Source organism: Ostrinia furnacalis, unplaced genomic scaffold, assembly GCF_004193835.3.
Source record: "Ostrinia furnacalis isolate ACB-3 unplaced genomic scaffold, ASM419383v2 OfSCF0313, whole genome shotgun sequence".
In the NCBI taxonomy this organism is placed as follows: Eukaryota; Metazoa; Arthropoda; class Insecta; order Lepidoptera; family Crambidae; genus Ostrinia; species Ostrinia furnacalis.
In genome coordinates this window covers 152,625-171,903 of record NW_021130552.1, presented here as the reverse complement: position 1 = coordinate 171,903, position 19,279 = coordinate 152,625, and the positions used below count along the sequence as shown (strand labels likewise).

The 19,279-nt window shown below is 38.6% G+C and overlaps 1 protein-coding gene across 1 annotated transcript in view; it reads left to right on the top strand.

Annotated features, from left to right (window-relative positions):
- The window catches only part of LOC114359262 (titin homolog), a 129,689-nt gene that overhangs the window by 81,860 nt on the left and 28,550 nt on the right, over positions 1-19,279 (top strand). Inside the window, exons 4-17 of the mRNA XM_028313571.1 lie at positions 2,506-2,686; positions 3,523-3,647; positions 4,762-4,937; positions 5,255-5,416; positions 6,422-6,564; positions 7,542-7,922; positions 8,311-13,965; positions 14,700-15,395; positions 15,477-15,965; positions 16,078-16,566; positions 16,678-17,163; positions 17,276-17,764; positions 17,875-18,360; positions 18,475-19,245. Of these exons, the coding sequence (XP_028169372.1) occupies positions 2,506-2,686; positions 3,523-3,647; positions 4,762-4,937; positions 5,255-5,416; positions 6,422-6,564; positions 7,542-7,922; positions 8,311-13,965; positions 14,700-15,395; positions 15,477-15,965; positions 16,078-16,566; positions 16,678-17,163; positions 17,276-17,764; positions 17,875-18,360; positions 18,475-19,245 (10,729 nt within the window). The remainder of the gene's footprint in view (positions 1-2,505; positions 2,687-3,522; positions 3,648-4,761; positions 4,938-5,254; positions 5,417-6,421; positions 6,565-7,541; positions 7,923-8,310; positions 13,966-14,699; positions 15,396-15,476; positions 15,966-16,077; positions 16,567-16,677; positions 17,164-17,275; positions 17,765-17,874; positions 18,361-18,474; positions 19,246-19,279) is intronic.

The window sequence follows — 19,279 nt, the reverse complement described above, 5'->3', positions numbered from 1 at the left end:
TTTATTTTCTCAAAAGATTACAAAAATCACTTACAGAGAAAATACAATTTAACAAAAATATTAACTATGTAAACGCGCGAACACAAAAGTGGGTACATAAAAACATTCACACGCCGAACATTCAACTGCTGATCGAGTTCGATGCAGGCGCTAAGGCCGCGGATACATTAACTCATTTACGCAACAAAATTAATTCAACTTAAAAGTGGCTAAGGAACCCTAAAAAGTGTAAAATAAAATTATAATAATATAATTAAAAAACTTCTTTAAAAACTAGCTTTTATTCTGAAATGCAGTTGTACTAAAACGAAAAAAATAATTGTACTTATGCAAGGTTCAAATAATTTCGAAAGTTTGTAGCGCAAAAAAAGAGGAATAAATTCCATGCGCGATACAAGCTTTCGAAATTATTTGAACCTGGCATACAATTATTTTTTTCGTTTTATTATCATGTGTTAACGGATTAACGATTAACGTTAACTTGCGTTAAATGTTGCGAAATGTAACGTTTTAACGTTTAACGAAGTTAATTTTTTTATTAACGGTTTAACGATTAACGAAGTTAACTATTTGATTAACGGTGCCCAGCTATGGTTATTACATTTTTTAAACGTTAAGAGTTGCATCTGAAATCTCAAACTAATGAAATAATCGAACTGCCTAAGGCGGGAAATAAAACCTACGACTTTTGCTTGCCGACTGCTCTTCCATCTGAGCAATTTTATTGTGAGATTTAAATTTTAAAAAGGTAATTTATCAAAAGTAGACACTTTTGATAAATTACCTTCCTAGACTCGACCCTGGGCTCCGATTGCACAAATTGGTAAAATCTTCAATTCATTCGCGTTTCAACTCCAGTCGCGCTCGACTTGCACTTCATTTTCATTCCAGCTGATATGCAATCCGGTATCACAGTTTTCACGCGCTAACAAAGACGAAACAGATTTATGCACTTTCCATTAAAAGTCCGAATACCTAATTTTTGAAACTTAAATGATTAAAACACAGCAAATGTTCGTGAAGCGTTTGACTTGAGTTAGAGAAAAAGTAGCTTTCTGTCAGCTTTTACGTAAATGCACAGTTACGCTCCGTTAACGTTTCAGCTTCGTTTGAACTAGCTGTCAAAACGATACCGCGACACGGATTTGTCATAAAGCTGATTTACGCACTCACGAAAACTATTACCTTCAAGACTTCCAAGCCAAGAATGTAGTGCTGACCTAACCGTTTATTTTGGGCACATCCGAATCAAAGTATTCGGATCCGCCATTGTAGTAGACAGACAATAAATGTAAACATGGAAAGTTATTGCCTCGCTCGTCGCATTCAAATTCAAAATCTTTATTGCATAATATTCTTCTCGAGAAAGAGTCGTTATGAATAACTGTAACTATTTAAATGATTTATGGCTTGATTAAAAATGTAACTAGAAACTTTGATTCTTTGTAGTAGAAATGGGAACTATTCGATATGGAATGGATATAATGCCATTAATTTTAAATTATAATTATGATTAGCCATTGCTGCCTCAATTTTGAATGTTTTATCAATCAAAAATCAAGCCAAATCCGCAATTTGAGTCTAACAAATTAGAATATTAAGGTCGTGCTCTGACAATGGACGTGATGACGAATCATTTCAAAAATGTTATGTAGGTATAAATCTTGCAAATTACCAGTATAACATTTTCCAACCCTTTTCTGTTGTATTCTTGACTTTACCTTTAATTTTTTTAATCTTGATTGTACTCTATTCTCGCGTCCTACAAGACCATTGTGGGATCAGTTTTAATTTTATAAATGTGTTTCTGGTGTGGCCAATGTACCTTAAATGATTTTCTCTTAGAGCACAGGAACGCGAACAAGACGTTATTATTTTAGTACCGAACTATTACTAGTATATAAACTAGCAATAAATTATTCGCAGGATTTTCCAGTAAGTATTTTTCAAGTGAAAAATCGAAGAATGTATTTGAAAAACGTCCTGAATTTTTTACTAAGCTTCATCAGTTGAGCTGTCCTGAAAAAGTCGTCGTAATAGGAAATATTGAATGAATTTAACCGAGTAGGGAGTAACTTTACTCCGTAAACAAAACAATATTGTGTTTGGATAGTACCTACCTACTATCAGTAATTTAGGATTGTTAAAAGTTAAACAATCAATTTATTACATTCGAACTTAACATGGACTAAACTTTATTAAACTAGGAAACCTATACGCGAACACAATTTATTTCATGATGTTCTTTGCATGAATGAAAGGATATCGTTTGAGAATGTAACAGGGCGCCATCTAGTCCCAAACTACGCAAGCTTGTACTACAGTAGGAACAACGACGGATATTCTTGTTGTGAAATACACATTACACATAGAAAATACCCAGACCTTCTTTCAAAGTATTCCTTTTCTATTAGGGTTATGTTTAATTCACAGATGTAGGTCCTCAATATTTAACTAACTTTAACCTTATCACCATCGAATAATCTTCCCTAAATATCGTTTCAGGTAATATGGTACCGCAACGAGCGCCGGCTGATGGAAGCGGAGAGGGTGTCGCTTGTGCGCGACGGAACGTTCTGGTGCGCCGACATCGCGGCTGTCAGCGTGGACGACACCGGCCGGTGGACGTGCACCGCAGAGAACGCCGGCGGCCGCGCCAGCTGCTCCGCGCATCTCAACGTGCTGGGTGAGCGGGAGCGACCATAGCTAGAACTTGAACTGTAAAATTTGATTCTGTGCTAGGTGCAACACTGGAGAGCTCGTTGGACGCCCTTGGAGGATGCCTCTGTTTAGTACCTAGTAGACTTTTGTTTTGGAAGGAAAACAGCCAGTGGACGTCTTCCTCTGTCGTTCTGCGAATGTTGTTGATTTCACCACGACTGATGTCGTTAGTGCGAGTGGTAGTTCGATTGATACTCGCCAATCCAACTGATACCGCTGGGTTATGTTGGTTAATGTTGCCTCCACATAGCTGGGCCTTGTTTATGTAAAACTTGATGCTGATAAAGCAGAATCGGTGGTTGGATGCCTTGGGGGATGTCAGCAACCCGATACTGACACCATTGGGTCAGTAACGAGCACCTACTTAACCTCTTACAGGTCTGGGGGTAAAGATTGAAAACAAAGGTCACGACCGGGTAAACAGTTTACCGTGCTCATAGAAAAGGGAGTTATTTTCCTTATGGTTAATCGGGTTATGGTTCAATGTCATAGTCAAAGAGAAATTCACTTTTTCCCGCAGGTCAAACTCAAGGCAGTTGAGGGTAATAGGCATTAGTCAGTTTCTAATCTGCTCAAGGCGTGTGGGTTTTTTATTTCTACATCATAAAGCTCGTGTGGGCCGTGTTAATAGGATAATTAGCGTATTTTAAAGGTCAATATTTTGATCTGAGGATTAGTGTATTTGAAGAAAGTTGACGCATAAAATAAAGAGTGATCCCTTTATTTTATGAATCATGATTGACATGAGTCAGTTAGCGCTGAAAGATGAAATTTATAACTGATTTAAATCTAAAATTCCAGTACCCAAAGCCTACAAGAGGCCGGAGTTCGTGGAAGAGCTGCGAGCCTTGCTGACGGAGCAGGGAACCGTGTCTCTGGAGTGCAAGGTGGTGGGCGTCCCCACCCCTGTGCTGCGCTGGTTCAAGGTAAATAGACCTTACAGGCATACTCATCATCATCATCATCATCATCTCAGCCATTGGACGTCCACTGCTGAACATATGCCTCCCCCAATGCTATCCATGCTGCCCAGTTGGTAGCGGCCTGCGTCCAGCACCTTCCTGCTACCTTTATGATGTCGTCAGTCCACCTTATGGTTTTCCGACACGCAGCCTCCAGTCCTGAAACAAATAGGAACTTACGCCATCTTCATCCAATCGCACTGAGCGCGGTTTGTATATATTTGAGGGTGGCCCATATAGGCACACTGAAAACCAGTGTCGTGGCCTTCCTCACCGTGGGCCACGGCATATGCTGTGTGGGGTGACAGTGGGGTTCCATACGAATGGGGATCCCAATAATTTCGCGACTGACGCTCGGGATCAAACTCCCCGCATCCCGCGCTTCCCTCGACAAAAAATTGGTGGGGCGCGTCTTCGTGGGTGGCACTATCTACATTCTACATAATAATATTAATATAGTCACGCACGACTGGCACACCGTTAGCAACGATAAATAGAAAAAAAGAAAGAAACACACAAAACACACAAAGAAAGACAAAAAAGGTAGGTAAATAAAAAAAAAGAAGTAACACACTGGCAGGCATTAATTTGGTCTTTAGTCATATTCATCTATACCATAGTACTATTGATTGTACATGACTGTAAATATACATTGGAAGAGAAAGTGAACTGTATGGCTAGCACGAAAAACTTTCGAGTTCAAATCGTTTGCGTACTCGAATCGCCATCAAAAGATTTAGTAAGGAAACTACTGTAACAGCGCCCTTGTGAACGTGTCGTAAAGTGAACTTAGTATGAGATGTGATTGCACGAAACTTATTTTGAGAATCAAAATTGTCACGTTATCGTTTAATTCAAAGATTGAGTATCGAATTTTATCGAGTACGCAAACGATTCGAAGACGAAAGTTGTTCATGCTAGAGGTACTGAGCAGTGCTATCCTGTCGCACAGCGATGCCCAACGAAATGGGATCCCACTCAAGGCCGCGAAACTGGTTTTCAGTGTGCCCCATGCCGAGTGGGAGTCCTAACACTAAAAATTTTAAATGTAACTAATTTAGATATATTTTAATTCCAGGATAGCCGAGAGATCAAAGCTGGTGACGTGTTCGCGCTGACAGCCAACGCGGAGGACCCGACCTCCCTGGGCACATACACCTGCGAGGCCGTCAACTGCATGGGCCGCGCCTACTCCTCATCCAAGGTCCACGTCGTAGGCCGCAGCAGGGAGGGGTCAGCCAGACCTATATCCAGGTATCATTGCTATAGTTGAACTAGAACGATTTTGAAACGTCAAATGGCAATATGAGTGTAGCTAGCTTAGGTTCTACCAACAGTAACTTGATTTACCTTATCCAAGACCTTGTTTTTATGTCTTTACCAAAATTTCCCCGGGACAAACTCCACCTTCACTGGTTGAGTTTTTATTGGCGGTCAAGCTGTAAATCCTGACTACACAGAAGTTGCAGCGGTGGGATCGAAAGGTGGGGATAATCCCGTCTTTTCTACTATCTATAAATAATTGGTTAAAATCTACACTGTTCTTAATGACGATTTTTTGTTGCTTTCAGTGGCGTGACACCCGAATCCCCGCCGATCTTCACCAAAGAGCTGGAGGATAAGTTCGTGCGTATCTGCGAGCATCTGACGCTGGCCTGCCACATCGTGGTGCCGCCGTGGCCGCGGAGCGTCGTCTGGTACAACAAGGAAGGGAAGGTCGAGCCTGGGGAGAGGTGAGAGACTAAGACAGGATTCTTGACCGGCGCGTGTCGGCGCGCAGCACAGCGTCTGTTCGGCCAAAAATGAGGTGGAATGCGCTTGTCTACGCACGTATCCGCTGGAATACGCTCGGAGCCGACCGGCTTCCGACGCATGCTCGCGCATCCGTCCGGATTGAAACGTCAGTTAATCAGTTGTAAGCAATTACGACTCTAAAGCTGAGTTGCACCACCTTATTTTAACCGTTACAAAACACTAACCGGTGCTTTTTGTATGGAGTTTGACAGATTTTTGACGTTTCTCAAAGTTAAAGTAAGATGGTGCAACCAAGCCTAAGAACTGTTAATAAAATACTATTTTCTTTACAGCCGTGTAATTGCGCTCCGACGCGCGCTGGTCAATGGGTATCGTCCCTAAATCGATCCCTAACTTAAGACTTGGGGAACTCCTCCTATTATGAATATTTCTACATGCTTGATGAGGAAAATACATAATAAATCATATATGGCATTCACCATGACTTGATGCTGAAAATGCCCGAGTAATCACGTCAATAGACTTCTTTTATTTGAACTTTCTTACAACACTTTTCATTTAAAAAACTCATTAAGAGTAGGCGCACACCGTTGATTTTTATTTGGCCGATAGTTGTGCCCGATTTTGATTTGTATGAAGTCGGAATCGGCCAAATCGAACCGGCGTAGTGTGCGCACTCCCATACATGCCCATACTGACCAACTGCCCGCTAAACTATCGGCCAACTAAAAATCAACGGTGTGCGCCTACTCTTAGAGTAGTTGTGCCCGATTTTAAATTGTATGAAGAATCGGCCAAATCGAATCGGCGTAGTGTGCGCACTCCCATACATGCCCATACTGATCAACTGCCCGACTAAACTATCGGCCGACGAAAAATCAACGGTGTGCGCGTACTCTTATTATTAATAACAAAGAACCTGTATTGACATGTAATGAATATAGGAATTAATCTTATTCTTATTGATGATCGCTCGCTTCCAGATACCACGTGGTGGAAGACGGGGTCGGGGGCTATTTGCTGGAGGTGCCTTCCGCGGAGTGGCCCGACGAGGGCGAGTGGAAATGCGTGGCCACCAGCTCAGGGGGCCGCGTCGGCATCTCCTCCTGCTACGTCAGCATGGATGGTAAGCACAGATCACAGAAACTAATAATATACAACTCAATATACAGGGTGTCCCAGAATGGGTGAATCAAACTGAGGAAGGCTCTACTAATGTACAATCCCAAAAAAAGAAAAAAGTAGTTCGGATTCTTTTTAAAATAAAGTGCTCTTAAACTCGATGTCTAGTCATTATTTTTAAAAGTTTGTTTACAGATAAACGAAGCGATCATGTACAATTAATATTAGTAAGAAAAAAGTACAAATAAACTCCAAACGCAGCAATTATAGCCAGATACTTAGGCAAAGCTGATTTATTTTCACTTTTTCAAAAAATATTTGTTTTGTTTCCTTATGCGCTTTATTTTTTTTTCATATTTTTAGGGATAGTACATTAGTAGAGCTACCTACTCTATCAGTTTGATTCACCCATTCTGGGACACCCTGTATGTAACTCAAAGGTGACTGACTAACTGACTGATTGACATAGTGATCTATCAACGCACCGCCCAAACCACTGGAAGGATCGGTTTGAAATTTGGCATGCAGGTAGATGTTATGACATAGGAATCCGCTAAGAAAGGATTTTACGAAACTCCACCCCTAAGGGGGTAAAACGGGATCCACGCGTACGAAATCGCGGGCGGCGCTACTTGGCGCATATTTTATACATTGTGACCATAAGTGAAGCATCACTAGGGTTACCCGAATCACCGCGACTTTTGATAGTTATGGATGTAAATACTTCTGAATCAGCTAGGCCTAGTATTCATCTAATAATAAAAAAAAAAATCACTCGTGTAAGTATCTCTATCTGTTCGCGCCACAGTGACAAAAAATTGCCTAAACACAGAAATTGAAAACAATCTTAACTCGAAAACTATAAAAAAACACGGAACATACATGGGTGTGATTCGGATAGCCCTACTGATGCTATACCTTTGGGCTTCAGCTTGACACTACTTTTTGGGACAGCCTGTATATCCTTTTTCCTTTTTTCAGTGCCAAAGAACTATCGCAAGCCTCGCTTCATGGAGAACCTGCAAGCGGTGCTGACAGAAGAAGGTCTCGTGTCCTTCGAATGCAAAGTCGTCGGCTTCCCCACCCCAGTGCTGAGCTGGTTCAAAGACGGCCAGGAACTCAAGCCTGGCGACGTATACCAGCTCACCGGCACCAACTCCTTGGGTTCCTACTGCTGTATAGCCAGAAACTGCATGGGGCAGGCCAGCAGTTCAGCAGAACTGACGGTGGAAGATATACAGAACCAGCTCAACGAAGAGGAGAAGGCTCACCTCTTCTCAAAGAACCAAGCGCCAAAGTTCATACAAGGGTTGAAGAGCGTTGAAGCGAAGATCGATGAACCATTCCGTTTTACAATTAAAGGTAGGATCCAGATTGATTTAGTTAGACGACATACACACGATGGCTCTGCGCGTGTGCTGTGTGACCCGATATTTTTATAGTAGGTATAGATGCCATGAACGAAGACGCGGCCCACAATTCATCCTAATAGTTCGTAGTTTATGTTTTCATGCTACCATAAATGTTTGAGTGTTATCGGTATACGCTAATTTATCCATGAGTGAAGTTTAAGTACAATAATTTTGCGAAGCTGACGATCGGATCAAACCACAGAACATAGAAAGGGGCCTCTTTCTATGTTCAAACAAACAAACTCTTCAGTTTTATAATATTAGTATAGATGAGTGTTTAATAGCGCTATCGTTGCGATCTGTAAGATCTTACTAACGCAATCTTTTTATGTTTTCAGTCGCTATTCCGCCTGAGCCATCAGTACAATGGTACCGCGATGAGCAGCCCGTAGACGACTCTGCGCGCTGCCACCTCGGCAAGGAGGACCGTGGAGGGTTCTACCTCGACATCCAGAGCCTGGAGTTCCTCGACCAGGCCGAGTGGAAGTGCGTCGCCATGAACGACTATGGCCACAGCGTCACGTCGTGTTTCCTAAAACTTATAATTCCTAGGCATTACAAGAAACCTAGGTTCCTGGAGAACCTACAAGCAATACTCTCAGAAGAAGGCGCCGTCAATCTAGAATGCAAAGTTATTGGAGTACCACAACCAGTGCTCAAATGGTACAAAGATGGAGAGGAGCTGAAGCCCGGTGATATTCACCGAATAATATCGGGACAAGATGGCACGTGCTGTCTCGGAACATATACTTGTGAAGCTCAAAACTGCATGGGAATAGCAGCAAGTTCTGCCTCCCTCCTTGGTTTTGATGATTCAATGAAAGCTAAGACTAAGAAGAAAGCAGAAGAACAAGCCTTACAAAGAAACTTGTCTTTAAGCACAATTCACGAAGAGCGGACATCGCAAATGTATGACACTCCTGTCGGGGATATCACTCTTGACGACAAGGGAGAGATTTCCTTTAGCTTTGATGGCAAAGAAGTTTCAGTGTCCTTATACGAAACACCAGATTTGACAGAAGAGGAGGCATTGCAGATAGTTGAAATGTATGCAGATCAACTATCTGAAAATGTAACTGAACATAATGTTGTTGAACTGCCACCACTTAGGTTTGTTAAAGAAACTTCTACATCAGGAAACTTGTTAATGGAAGCTATCATCATTGACGTTTCCCCAGAATACTTTGCATCACCTGAAGAAGATCTAAGAACGGAAGCAGACGTAGAAGATATTTCTATCGCTGATGAGATGGGCCCGCCTCAACTTTCACTTGACCAAGATGTTGGAGGTGAAGACTATCTAGAAAAAACAATGGCATTATTATCAGATGAAAAGGCAGACATGCCTAAAAAGGTAGCTAGAAAGAAGTCTGATTCACAAAGAAGTGTTGATGACTTTTACAGTTTGTCCCTTGACCCATCTCTCTCAGAAGACAAAAGAGATGATGATACCCAAAATATATCTGAAAGTTTTGCCAGCGCAAAGAGCCTGGGAAAACCTAAGTCGAAATCATCCAAACCGTCTCTCGAAGATGGTCAGGAGTCCTCTGATGTTACGAAAACCATCTTATTTAAAGATGAAGTTCAAAAACAGGCTGAACAACAGCAGACTGCTATGGAAACTCCTATTATGAAACCAAAACGGGAACGCCGAAGTAGTCGTAGCTCAAGACGATCAAGTTCTGGGAGTGAAAAATCCTTCAATAAGTCAAAAGAAGAACCAATTAAAACACAAACCTCCTTGGAATTGGCTGAACCAATTAAAACAGAGACTGTTGTGGAAAAAACACCCATCACTGATGAAGAATTCAAAACAAAGATGACTAACATAAGCACCTCACTTTCGAAGGTTATAAACGACGTGCAAATAATTGAAAGAGATATTATTCTGAAATCTGAGCTAATGTCGTCTGCTGCTACGGCATCCAGAAGTTTGGAAATCATAAGTAGTTTGATAAAACCTTTATCAGAAATTCATAGTATAGCAGATGCAGCAAAAGAATCCGCTCTTGAATCTAGGGAAGTTAGCAGCACGCTATTTAGCAATCTACTTCAACCAATGAAAGTCCTTCAACAGTCTCTAACTATAATAGAAAAATGTATAGACGTGGAAAGTGACAACAAGACACTTGTTAAGAAAACCGGCGTTGCATTTATTGAAACTTGTGGCGAAGAAGTTAAAAACTTCACAAATGAAATTACATCTATAATTGATAAAGCTTACTTGACTACTGATCAGAGGTCGTTATCTGAAATCAATTCTTTGATTAGCGACGTACATAATGTGATAAAATTCTCGAGTGATACTATAAAGGCAAGAAACCTTCTTAACGAAGCAAGTGAAATCAAAGCTGAGGAAGCCACAATTGAAACAAAGCATTTAAGGGATACGCAAAAAGCGATCTTTGAACTGAAAAGCCCGCTCAATTCTTTGTTGAGCATAGTAGATACTGCAGAAAGTGGTAAAGTGACTGATGCTACTAAGGTAACTAGTTGCGAAGTTATATTAAATGACATGTCAGCTTCAATCCAGGACCTTCAAGCAGCTTTAGAACAGATCGAGTCATTATCTGTAAAGGAATCTACAACGTCGCTACACAAGTACAACACGGAAATAATTGAAACTGTGATGGATTCTGTCTTAAAGCTAAGAAGTTCGTTTGAACAATTACCGACTGAAACGAAAAATGAAGAAGATGATCAACTGTTAAAGCAAGCGCTGACTTCAATTAGAAGTAATCTTAGCGAAATATCCTCACAGATAAAAACAATTGAAAAGAGCGTAGGTTCATTTGATATCTTACAGAGTGATAATAAATTGGAAGTTCTTCAAAAGATGGCTCAAATTTTAATTCTACTAGAAAATAGCCTACCACGTTTAGAACCAATGCCTGAGGTTAAAACTCACATGGCTATTTTCCACAAAAATTTAACTCGAGTCTTAGAAAATGTAATTGAAAGTAATGAAGCACCAAAATACTTTACGTTGATGGAAATATGTGACGCCGTTAACCGATTAAATACATCTATACAAAATATAGATTCTGATAATGTTCTATCTTTGGCAAGTCTCAACAATACGCTACGAATTATTCAAGATACTTTTATTAAAAACATTTTCGATTCAGAATTGAACTGTTCAGTGCTTACTAATATAACAGACGCACTACTAAGCATACAAGAAGCCCTCAATCATGCTGAAGAAATCAGTTTACGATTAGAATCTGAACGTGTTCAGGATATTGCATCGCCAGTTTACGACTACAATAAAGCTAATGTTGTAGTTGAACATATCGATCATACAATAGCTATCATTAATTCAGTCAAATCAATGGAAACTACAAAAGAACTGAAAAAAAGTCTTACACCGATTTTGGAAAACATTTGTCCCGTTTTAGAAGAACTCAAACGGAATATTGCATCAGCAAAACCATCGGACGTACTTGACGAAGAACACATTTCTGAAATGTCAGATGTCTCATTTGTTAAGACTTTGGCTACCCCTCTTTTGGAACTAAATAACAATCTATTAGTTTTAAATCAAGTGATCGTCGACAATATAGAAAGTTTGAAAGAAAACGTTGTGGTCATGTCCGCTATGGCTGAACCACTTCACGAGCTGCACACTACTCTTCAAATATTACAACAAGATGTTATCTCTCAGTATGGTGAAGATGTAGCTCCTTATGACGTCAGCGTAAACATTGCAAGTGCTGTACAAAACTTGCAAAGTTGTATGGTAATGATTCAAGAACAGCCTGGCGTAGAGGGCGTAGATGATATGTCAACGTTGGAGGATATATCTGGAATTAAAACAACAGCTGACAACATTCCTTCTGATCGATTGGTGCTACCGACAGCAGATGAAATAGCTGTGGGGCATTCTGTTGCATTTTTGGAACAAGAAATTGCGCCCTCGGCAACAGCGCAAGCCCTTCAGACATTAAACGAACACATAACTACTCTCCAAAATCCTGAAGTTATTGATGCCCTGGATACTCTATCAGAAGTCAGCGATTATTCTAGCCTCAAGTCTGTAGCTTTAGGTTTAGGTGAACTCCATACTGGCATTGAAGAAATTCTCCATCCATTTGTAATGGAGAATTCCAGTGACATAGGCAATCTTATCAACGTTTCTAAGCTAGCTGCTATTGCAGAACCAATGCAAGAACTTCAGCAAAGTTTGTCAGTTTTAGATACAAGTAACATTCCAATATACGAACACATTCTAGAAATATCTACAGAGAAAATACATTCTGTACTTCAAAGTATAACAGATTTTAAGCAATATTTAGGTAAATGTATTGAAGCTTTATTCCCAGCTATGGAAACTGCTGATAAAACTATTGAAATATCCAATAAACTAGAGGCATTAAGACAGGTTTGTGAAAACCTAAAAGGTATTATTGAAACCACAAAAGCAATGTCAACTGAAGTCCCCGTGAAACAGGAAGTTATAACTTTAGAAAAAACAGTTGATAATTTGCTAAATGCTACAGATGTATCGAAAGGTATTCAAATTCAGCAAGTCAAAATCATAACTGAAGAATTATTTGAAAAGGTGATATCTGTGCAAGAAGAACTATTACAATTTACACCACATACCCCTGAGAAGTTAGCAGAAGAAGCAAAACTTATTCAAGCTATTGATGAAATTGAGAATAATATTGCTGTATTAGAGCAGTATGATTTTGTAGATTTATCACGAGCTTCTGAACTTACTTCTTGTGCAACATCAACTCTCGCAGTTGAATTAGAATCTGAACCTCTTGTGCAAATGGATGACATTTTACAAAATGCTGTAAATGTCTTACAAGATTCAGCTAAAGAAACACCTCTTGCCGATTTGATGATTCTTGAAGACTTTTTCAAGACATGCAAAAGTGAATTTACTATAATAAGACTAATAATTTCAAAGCCTTTGAGTCATAAAAAAGTCATTAGACTTATTCAAGAATTTACTTTTCTTCAAAACATTATAAAAGATTTTAAATTGAAGCGCTCTGACCTTCAACTTTCTGATGACATTGATGGGTATTTGAAAATATTTTTCCTGGAAGCAGATGGAAATTTAAAAACCATACAGGAATCATTATTAAAACTAGTTGCTACTCAGTCTGATGTTCTTTTCAGTGCTCCAAAATCAACACTTTATAGTGCTAGTGACAATCTAGCTCAACTGGCAACAGTAAATGACAACTTTAAGGAAGTTGTATCTAAGTTTATTAATATTATTGAAAAAGTCAAACCTGTATTAGAAAACATTGAAGCTGATATAACCGAAGAATTGAAATTCCCTACTGTGCGAATGTCAAAGGCAGAAAATGCTTTAATAGGTGAAAATCTTGAAGACGTTCTTAAGTATATTGAAGATCAGGAAGCCTCAACGTCTATGGATACACAATCTAAAGAGATATTATTGAAATTGGCTACTTGTCTACATAAGCATCAAGATTATAAAGATGCAACTGGGACTGGTAGAAATTTGATTATCTTGAAGTGTCTTTCTGAATGTGTGCAGATCTTACAGGAGAGCCACACCGAAAAATCAAAGACAGAAAAAGTCAAAGTTAAATTAGAAGATAGTGCCCTAAAAGCCGTGTTGACTGAAATGTTGGAACCACTTCATGCTTTACACAGTCAACTAGTGAATATTCAAGAACAAGTTACATCGGGCGTTGAAGAGAAATCAGTGTCTGTTGATATCACAACCACGGAATCAATGATAGAAGCTGTGTCCGAAATCCATAGAGAAATCGTTCAGCAAATTGAATCGGCTAAATTAACTGTAGATAATGAAGACATATCACTAATCATGGAGGCTGACAAAGAAATCCATGCTATACAAGATAGTTTTAAGTCTTTGGAGAATATACCTGCCGTACAAGAATTGAAAGAATTATCTAAACCTATCGAAGAAGTGGAAAAATCACTGCATAGCATTATTTCTGCGGATTTAGTTGAAGTGACAAGTGTAGAGAAGTTACCAAAAGGTAAGACATCGTTATATTAAGTCATTCTTATTTTTAAACAAGCATAATAATGGTATTCTAATTTTTTTCTAGATGTCAATTCCAATATTGATTCACTGGAAAATGCTATCGATCGTTTCCTAAATATTAAAGTTGAATTATTGGCAGCATCTGAATTATTCTGTGACATTGACATTAATGAATGTATTCAACTGGCTAATCAAATAAAAGATCTTATGACAACTAATTTCGAAGATTCGGAAAATATTATCAAAATCAAAACGGAAAAAGTTATATTGTTACGAAGTATTTTGTCAAAATTAGATTGTCTTAATACCGATAAGTATTTAGAAGGAAAAACGCAGCCGGAGCGTGAAAAATTAAAACACATATTTTTGACGATTTATCAATTGCTGGCAGAGTTAGGTCAAGTTCTGAAATCAAGTAAGCTAATACAGAGAGGTGAAATTGTAAATAACGCGATTCATGTAGCTTTGTCAACTTTTGTTAACAAAAAGCAGTGGCAAAATATTGATAATTATGATAATATCGTAATTAAATTGTGGCATTAAATGTAGGATAATAAATAAAAGCAGAGTTGTATGTGATCAGCGAAGTTAGATAACTGTTTTATAAATCTTTTAGGTCTTTATGCTTTTTTTTGTTCATTTTTAGCCAGCTTTTATGTGTTATTGCTTATTCGTTGCATCCAAAACATTAATACTTACTGAAATACACAAATGTTACATTTTCAGATAAGGCTGTAGACTTATTACATCACATCGATCAATACATAGAATTGATTGAAATCGTTGAAGAAATAAGTGCAGTAATAAAGATTGACGAATTACAAGAGTCTGTTCATATTGCTCGAGAACTCCGTGATAGTATTGCTATAGCTGAATCAGAGGTATCAATACAAGACCAAGAATTAAGGATACAAGAAAAACACGCAGAATTGGCCCACAAGTTACAAAATGCTATTTCTGCGTTACATGTGCAAGTTTTCGATAGCACCCAAGATTTGGCTACGGAGTTGAATCCTGAAATATTAAAACGTTTCGTTAAGATTACTGCACAACTACAAGATGAGTTAGCTGCTGTTACTGGCGTCCAGATAGCCATAATTGCACCCATAGCTCTAATTTCTGAAGACATGAAAGTAAAATCTTTTGACATTGTTACTGCTGAGAGCACTGCGGTAGCAGAAACCGTTAAACCAATTGTTTTAGAACAGTCAAGTGATTTAGAAAGTGAAAAGGTTAGAGCAGAATCAGCTTCTCAAGGTATTGTTGAAGCCAAAGAAGTTTTATTCGTTGACGATAAAAAACCGATTCAGGACACAGTCATGCCTGCTGCTGCAGTTAGTGAAACTAGTGAGTCTGCTACAGTAAAAGAAGTTGACTCACAGCAAGATGTGGTAACTGATGAATCAAAGGCTGGTAAAATAGGTATGTTTAGTTTTATGACTTTTTTACCAATTGTACAATTCATGAATTGAGGCTCGATATCAATATGACCTTTTTTTTCAGGCACACTCAAACAAAGCATAGAACAGCTAATAAGCTCAGAAGTAACAGAAACATTACACAAATTAAGCACTGTAATAAACACAGAAGAACTAAAACAGACAGTGAAAATTGCTAAAGAACTACTTGAAAATATCGCATCTATCAAAAAAATTACTGAAGAAAATATTGGTAGCGCTGATTTGGTGACAGAAGAAGCAAAACAGGGAGAATTAGTGCAACAGCTGCAAAGTGCTTTGCAAACAGTCCAAGAAAACATATTTGACAACTATCAAAAACTGGAGGCAGTTTGCGACACAAGTAAATTGCAACAAATTGCTGACATTACTGACAATTTACAAAGCAACCTAGCCGTCGTAAGCACGGTGTCACAAGAAGTCCAAGAAAGTAAAATGATTGCAACCGTAGCAACTGATGAATCAAAGAAAACAATATCCGAAGATGCGACCAGTAAGACAGCCAGGCCAGATGAATCAAAGGCTGATAAATTAGGTTAGTTTTAGTAAAAAGTCATAAAATGCTATTTTTTTTTCTAGAAACAATGAATTAATTTAGTCTCGTCATAAATAACTACATAATGAATTCATAATTTTCTTTTTTTCAGACACTCTCAAGCAAAGCATAGAACAGTTGATAAGCCCTGATATGACTGAAACGTTGGGCAACTTAGCTACCGTAATAAACACCGAAGAACTAAAACAGACAGTGAATATCGCTAAAGAACTACGTGAGAATATCGCATCCATCGAAAAAATTACTGAAGAAAATGTTGGTAGCGCTGACCTGGCGACAGAAGAAGCAAAACAGGGAGAATTAGTGCAACAGCTGCAAAGTGCTTTGCAAACAGTCCAAGAAAACATATTTGACAACTATCAAAAACTGGAGGCAGTTTGCGACACAAGTAAATTGCAACAAATTGCTGATATTACTGACAATTTACAAAACAACCTAGCCGTCGTAAGCATGGTGTCACAAGAAGTCCAAGAAAGTAAAATGATTGCAACCGTAGCAACTGATGAATCAAAGAAAAAAATATCCGAAGATGCGACCAGTAAGACAGCCAGGCCAGATGAATCAAAGGCTGATAAATTAGGTTAGTTTTGTTAAAAAGTCATAAAATGCTATTTATTTTCTAGAAACAATGAATTAATTTAGTCTCGACATCAATAACTGCATAATGAATTCATTATTTTCTTTTTTTCAGACACTCTCAAGCAAAGCATAGAACAGTTGATAAGCCCTGATATGACTGAAACGTTGGGCAACTTAGCTACCGTAATAAACACCGAAGAACTAAAACAGACAGTGAATATCGCTAAAGAACTACGTGAAAATATCGCTTCCATCGAAAAGATTACCGAAGAAAATATCGGAAGCGCTGACTTGGTTACAGAAGAAGCAAAACAGGGAGAATTGGTGCTGCAGCTGCAAAGTGCTTTGCAAACAGTTCAAGAAAAGATATTTGACAACTATCAACAACTAGAGGCAGTTTGCGACACATGTAAATTGCAGCAAGTTGCTGACGTTACTGTCAACTTACAAACCAACTTAGCTGTCGTTAGCACGGTGTCACAAGAAGTTCAAGATAGTAAAGTTACTGTGGCAACAGATGAATCAAAGGAAAAAATATCCGAAGATGCGACCACTGAGACAGCCAGACAAGATGAATCAAAGGCTAATATTATAGTTGGTAAGTTTTGTTGAAAACTTATAAAACTTATTTTTTCAACAGTCGCCGGTACCTAAGTAGATGATAATTAATATGTATACTGTTTATTGAATCAATGACTTTGTTTTTTCAGACACTCTCAAGCAAAGTATAGAACAGCTAATAAGCACTGATTTAAGTGAAATGTTGGACAACTTAGCTACTGTAATAAGCAGAGAAGATCTAAAACAGACAGTGAATATTGCCAAAGAACTACGTGAAAATATCGCTTCCATCGAAAAGATTACCGAAGAAAATATCGGAAGCGCTGACTTGGTGACAGAAGAAGCAAAACAGGGAGAATTAGTGCAACAGCTGCTAAGTGCTTTGCAAACAGTCCAAGAAAACATATTTGACAACTATCAACAACTGGAGGCAGTTTGCGACACAAGTAAATTGCAACAAGTTGCTGACATTACTGACAATTTACAAAACAACCTAGCCGTCGTATGCACGGTGTCACAAAAAGTCCAAGAAAGTAAAAACATTCCAAGCGTAGCAACTGATGAATCAAAGAAAAAAATAACCGAAGATGCAATCAGTAAGACAGCCAGGCCAGATGAATCAAAGGCTGATAAATTAGGTTAGTTTTGTTAAAAAGTCATAAAATGCTTTTTTTTTCTAGAAACAATGAATTAATTTAGTCTCGACATCAATAACTGCATAATGAATTCATTATTTTCTTTTTTTCAGACACTCTCAAGCAAAGCATAGAACAGTTGATAAGCCCTGATATGACTGAAACGTTGGGCAACTTAGCTCCCGTAATAAACACACAAGAACTAAAACAGACAGTGAATATCGCTAAAGAACTACGTGAAAATATCGCTTCCATCGAAAAGATAACCGAAGAAAGTACCGGAAGCGCTGACCTGGTGATAGAAGAAGCAAAACAGGGAGAATTGGTGCTGCAGCTGCAAAGTGCTTTGCAAACAGTTCAAGAAAAGATATTTGACAACTATCAACAACTAGAGGCGGTTTGCGACACAAGTAAATTGCAGCAAGTTGCTGACGTTACTGTCAACTTACAAACCAACTTAGCTGTCGTTAGCACGGTGTCACAAGAAGTTCAAGATAGTAAAGTTACTGTGGCAACAGATGAATCAAAGGAAAAAATATCCGAAGATGCGACCACTGAGACAGCCAGACAAGATGAAGCAAAGGCTAATATTATAGTTGGTAAGTTTTGTTGAAAACTTATAAAACTTATTTTTTCAACAGTCGCAGGTAGGCCTAAGTAGATGATAATTAATATGTATACTGTTTATTGAATCTATGACTTTGTTTTTTCAGACACTCTCAAGCAAAGTATAGAACAGCTAATAAGCACTGATTTAAGTGAAACGTTGGACAACTTAGCTACTGTAATAAGCACAGAAGATCTAAAACAGACAGTGAATATTGCCAAAGAACTACGTGAAAATATTGCATCCATCGAAAAGATTACCGAAGAAAATATCGGAAGCGCTGACTTGGTGACAGAAGAAGCAAAACAGGCAGAACTGGTGCAGCAGCTGCAAAATGCTTTGCAAACAGTTCAAGAAAAGATATTTGAGAACTTTCAAAAGCTGGAGGCAGTTTGCGACACAAATAAATTGCAGCAAGTTGCTGACGTTACTGTCAACTTACAAACCAACTTAGCTGTCGTTAGCACGGCGTCACAAGAAGTTCAAGAAGGTGAAATTTCTGTTACTGCAGCAAAATCAAGTTTATCAGTAACTGAACACCCTGCAATACAAACAGCAGAAACGGTTACTTCAGAAGAAACAAAACTATTGAAAACCGATGAAAGTAGTACAGAACAAGCAATTACATCCTCTGTTGAATCCGAAAATATTGCTAAGGGTAATTCGTCTGAAATATTTTTACAAACAGTAGCCGACGAAACTATTTCATCAGAATCAGCAGTTGGAGTAATTGGCACAGTAATTGAAAAAGAGCACGTAGCAATCAGCGAAGAAACGAAACCAATCGCTTTGGAAAGTGTTACTATTACAGATAGTGTGACCGATGGGGTACAAGCTACAGAAACTACTGAGGCTGATCAAGAAAAACCGAAACTAGGTATGTTTATGAATGTTCAGGTTTATTCCATTCC